Source organism: Spinacia oleracea, chromosome 6 (assembly GCF_020520425.1).
Source record: "Spinacia oleracea cultivar Varoflay chromosome 6, BTI_SOV_V1, whole genome shotgun sequence".
NCBI lineage: Eukaryota > Viridiplantae > Streptophyta > Magnoliopsida > Caryophyllales > Amaranthaceae > Spinacia > Spinacia oleracea.
The window spans coordinates 3,377,294-3,382,151 of NC_079492.1; the positions used below are offsets into that span (position 1 = coordinate 3,377,294).

The 4,858-nt window shown below is 46.2% G+C and overlaps 1 protein-coding gene across 1 annotated transcript; it reads right to left on the reverse strand.

The window, feature by feature from the left end:
* Window positions 1-1,636: 1,636 nt before the first annotated feature.
* On the reverse strand, window positions 1,637-3,968 carry LOC130462529 (uncharacterized). Its single transcript, XM_056830953.1, has 3 exons — window positions 3,917-3,968; window positions 2,268-2,335; window positions 1,637-2,020 (listed from the first exon to the last, which is right to left on the reverse strand). The coding sequence occupies exons 1-3, from the start codon at window positions 3,966-3,968 to the stop codon at window positions 1,637-1,639; spliced, it is 504 nt and encodes a 167-aa protein (XP_056686931.1).
* Between the last annotated feature and the right edge of the window lie 890 nt (window positions 3,969-4,858).

The following is a 4,858-nucleotide window of genomic DNA, read 5'->3' on the forward strand; positions in this document are numbered from 1 at the left end:
CTGTAAATACCCGTCTAAGACGCGGTGAATGTAGCAAGCAATTTAGTAAATTAACACTTATCTGACGAATACAAGTCTCTGTTGAAAGAAACTCACCAGAAAACAGTTCCTAAACTGGCGTCCCTATCCGCTAAATAAACAATACCCAGTGCTAATAAACACGAAGGGTTTGGATGTACCCCGTGCTAATAAACACGAAGGGTTTAGACATCCAGCATGACGCCTTTTCTTTGAAAAGCGCCCAAAAAGACTCAAACAAAGAGCAAAACAATCAGACCTAAGACCTCCTCCTTGGATGGCGTCTAAAAAGGCTAATCGTTTAACGGCCTGAGAAGTGGCCTAGATTAGCGCCTCAAAATAGGCTCGCAAAACATTCAGACATAAGACCTCATCCTTGGATGCCGTCTAAAAAGACTAATCGTTTGACGGCCTGAGAAGTGGCCTAGATTAGCGCCTCAAATTAGGCTGATCACCTAAAACACTGAGGTTTCTGTCCAACAATTGGACCCAAAGAAATTTTTTTAAGAAATCAGTACCGAAGTGATAGAATTAAAATACTGTGCACAACGGCACAGACTGTTTATACATAGCGCACAAAGAGCAAACAAACCAAATCAAATAAATGCCCAAAGGCACCAAAGTTATTACAAACGCCCACGGCGTCATCTAAACCAACTGCAAGAAAACCTGCTCAAGGATGAGGGGCAATGGAACTCCCGTCCTGGACGTCCTGGCCTTCAGGGGAGTTCACCTCGTCTTCTTCTATGTCTTCCTCCCCGTCACTAACGAACTCGGGAGGATCTAAGCCCAAGCGCCTAGCCGTCGAAACAGCTATCTGGTGGGAGATACGGCGTTTGAACCAGGAAAAATCCTTCCCGTCCATAGACTGATCCCATGCCTTTTGGGCACTCTCCAAGATGGACTCCTCGCCCAACTTAAAAGAGCTTGCAGCCTCCTTGCGCACGGCCTCGATCTTCCCCTGCATGGCCTTGAGCTGACCTTCCAGAACGTTCACCTTGGAAGAGAAATCAGTCACCCGCTCTAAGACGGAAGAGTACTCCTTTCTCAGCACGGTAAGCCGCCCCTCATGTTCCAGCGGCTTCTCTTCATATTTCTCAGCGTCCATCTCGGCCTTCTTCAGCTCTTCCGTCTTCAGAGCAATCTTCTTATCCGCGTCCAAGTTGATCAACCTGGCCGTCTTCTCAGCATATTGCTCATGATTCTCGATCTGGTCCTTGTGCTTGAGCATCTCATTGTGCATATCAAAGCGGTAGTTCCTACTCTCAGCACAGCGAATGAAAAGCTGCCAAAAGATAATATAGAATTAAAAATAGCGTACACATATAATCATAACCACGGAAATACAGGGGTAAGTATCTCACATCAAGGACGAGAGACTGAATGGACCCAAAGAATCCAAGTCAATCCCGGGGAGTGACCTCACGTACTCCTCAGGGATGGCCGCATACACATCGGCAAGGATTTTATCCTTCGCCTCTGAGCTAAAACCGGCAGAAGGAGGGATGCTCGCCACCTCGGCCCGACGCATCCGCTTGAACATCTCAACTGAACCAAACACCAAGATTAATAAATATCGTGCAAATCCCAACCTGATATCACAAAAAGTACAGAGACGCTAACCAATTGGCGAAGCTGCAGGAGGAGTAGAGGCATTATCAGTAGAAGGAGCCTCAGTCTCCTTGCCTTTACCCTTGTCCTCTCTGGACAAGGCGGTGGCGTCAGCCGCCGCAGTCTGATCGACTGCTGCCTCGTCAGCAGCTGCTCCGGCAGTACCATCCATTTCGGCGTCCACCTGGGAAGGAACCTCCTTTTTCGCAGGAGGAGGAATGGGCGTCTGGATAGGAGGAACCTCCCCCTCAGCCGGGGGAGCGGACGGTTTTGGTACCGACGGCTTGGTGACAACGTCGGCCGGACCCATCTTCTTAAAGAAGGGCCGTTTTGGCTTAGGAGCCTCCGTCGAAGATGCCGGGCGCTTCTTAGTAGCCGGCAAGGTGGGTTCCTAAAAGAAAAAGAAATCAGCGACCAAATCATGACCAGAAATGAGCAGAGGCAAAATATATATATATATATATATATATATATATATATATATATATATATATATATATATATATATATATATATATATATATATATATATATATATATATTACCTTGGCGACGTCGCCAGAGGCACCCTCACTGGACTTCTTGGAGGAGTCCTTCTTCTTGGCCTCCACGACCTTGAGAATGTCCTCGTTATATACTTCGGACAGCCAAGCGGGTACTTCCACTACACCCTTGTCTTCGGGAGATAAGCGATCCATGGCAGAACCTACAAAGCCAAGGGTTAGTTAAAAAAAAAAATATTGAAAAGGATGGAAGAAAAATGTCTGAAAATCTACTGGGGAACTACCTCTACTCAAATAAGAACAAAGACCAACGGCCGAAAGAAAGACTATATTGGTGAACTGGCCGACATGGGGAAGCCAAGCATTAGGCACCCAGACATGGCTTTTTGACGACAGCCGATACATCTCAGCCTGGAACAAGGGCTTCACTAGTCCCCACTCCCTGGATGAGAGGCGAGGGTAGACGTCAGCTCTAGACAAATAACGGGGCCGACGGTTCCAAAGAGAAAGACGTCTGGAAAGAGAGAGGTCTTCCATTCGGACAACAGACCACTTCTTCCTCCACCAAACCCAACTAGAGGTCTTACCCACCACCGTCTTATATCCCCGACGGCTGTAAAGGGTGAACCACCCCTGGGGAGAACGAGAAGAAGGGGCAATAACTACGAGACGAAGGAAAGCAGGAAAGGAAGGGGTGACGCCTCTCAAAGCACACTTGGCAATAAAACCAAAAATATTTGCCCATGAGTTGGGCGTCAATTGAGCAAGACCAATGCCATACCCCTCTAAAACGTCCATCACAAAGGGGTGCAATGGAAATCTAAGGCCCAACCTAAAGGCAACAGTATAAACGGCTACCTCTCCTTGGGAGAGTTGGTCCACGGAGTCATGAGGTCGAGGGCTCCTAAGGCTAAAACCTGGAGGCAAGAGCAGAAAACGCTCAAAGTCACGACCCTGCTCCCTCAGGTACCGCAGCCATTTCATGCTGGGAAAGATATCCTACGGAAAAAGATTGACGTCTTCCTTCCCCCGGACCATAGGAGGAAGATTTTTTGCAAACTCCTCGTCTGAGGAGCTAGAGGAGTCATCTTCAAAATCCTCGCGTGGAACGCGGGGACGGGAAGCCACATTCTTCCTTCTCTTAGGAGAATGTGCTGTTCTAATGGCCCCGTCTTTGGCCCCGTCTCCTGTATCATGGGAAGAATAGACTCCACTCCTACTTCCTTGGGACGGGTTCGAAAAAGGAACCCTATCGTCCCCCTCTCGCGGTGCAGCCCATGCACGCACGTTAGCTGTCTGTCTAATTCGAGCCACACCGTCCTGCATAAGGGACAAGATGTCTGACTTTAGCAAAGAATGAAAGGGATAGGTGTCATAACCCCCAAGACGCCTCCACAGAATACTATAAACAATAAACGAGAGAGGTCCCACAAGCATACAAACAACAAGGTGTTGATAGAAAACTTACCAGAAAATTATCAAACTGATGAGAAGTCTTGACAAATCCTCTAAACCCTCAAGAACACTGGACAACAAATCCAAGAACACTCAAGCGCACGCACCAGCAGAACTTTGGCAGGACGAAATTTACTTTCTCTCTCTAAAAGAAAAAATCGCTCTGAAGTAACAAAAGAAAAATGAAAGAGGAATTGAAGCTTTTAAAGGAAAATCTAAGCTCTGAAAAGCCCTCACACGTGGCGTTCCTTCCGATCAAGCAGCCTACCCCACAGTGACAAGGGGCATCCTCCTTGAGGGGCAAATGATGTGGCCTAAAAGAATGCCACCTGACTGCACTATCAAAGCCCAAAAGACAGAGCCCCATTTGGCAAAGCCCATTCTCTTTAAAAGCCGGTCTTAATATGGACGGTCCATCATTGCAGGCCGAAGGCCACGTATCCTAAATCCTCAAGGGGCACGTGTCCCATAGCTAGGGTTGAGGGTGCAGTCCCCAAGGAACCCTAACACTATAAATAGCTCAGATCCCAAGGTAAAAGGGCAATCAATTCTTGCTCTACAACAGCAAACCTATCTTTGCTCCGCCTTCTCTCTACAAATTACTTATCTCTCTAGCTTATACTTACTTAAGCATCGGAGGGAATATTCCTACGGGAATATTCTTGTTTTGCAGGTTGCCAGAAGTTCGTGCCAGGTCATACTTGATACCTCCGAGGAGCGCGTGCCACGTCAGCACCGTAAAAGTTCCCACAACATAAATGGATTCAATCAATATCTCTTTGATATTTATATGTAATTCATACAAAGTATGTTTTTATGTTTTTAGGGGTCTGGCCTCGAATGACTCCGGTGAAATAACCTTCCTGATTTAGATGATGAGATGCGATCATCATTTCTCCGGAAAAATTTAACTCACCGATCTAACTACATACGATCTTCTTTGAGAGGTTTAACTTTTGACTACTTTTGGATAATGCTGTCAAATCGAGTCATCATTCCGTAATGGATCAGCTATAATCGGATAATGTATAGTGCGGGATCATTACGCTCATGCGGATTGAATATATGAAATATTTTTTCCAGAGTACTTAGGATTTTTTTGGATGTCAGTCAAATAGGATCAATTTTTAACGGTCATAATTTCCTAACTTTGGATGTACTCCAAATATGAAATATCTCTCTGGGCTTAAAGGTTGCATTAAAAAAATTCATCAGAGTCATCTGACTCATCTCTTAGCCCAGTCCAGTACATTGTTTTGTTATTGGGCCCA

Excerpts from the sequence above, each read along its gene's own strand:
- LOC130462529 (XM_056830953.1), bottom strand. The coding sequence starts at position 3,968 with ATGGGCTTTGCCAAATGGGGCTCTGTCTTTTGGGCTTTGATAGTGCAG. Across the intron at positions 2,336-3,916 it reads GGCTTTGATAGTGCAGTCAG|GTTCTGCCATGGATCGCTTA; the intron begins GTGGCATTCTTT and ends TTGGCTTTGTAG. Across the intron at positions 2,021-2,267 it reads TACCCGCTTGGCTGTCCGAA|GAACCCACCTTGCCGGCTAC; the intron begins GTATATAACGAG and ends TTTTTCTTTTAG.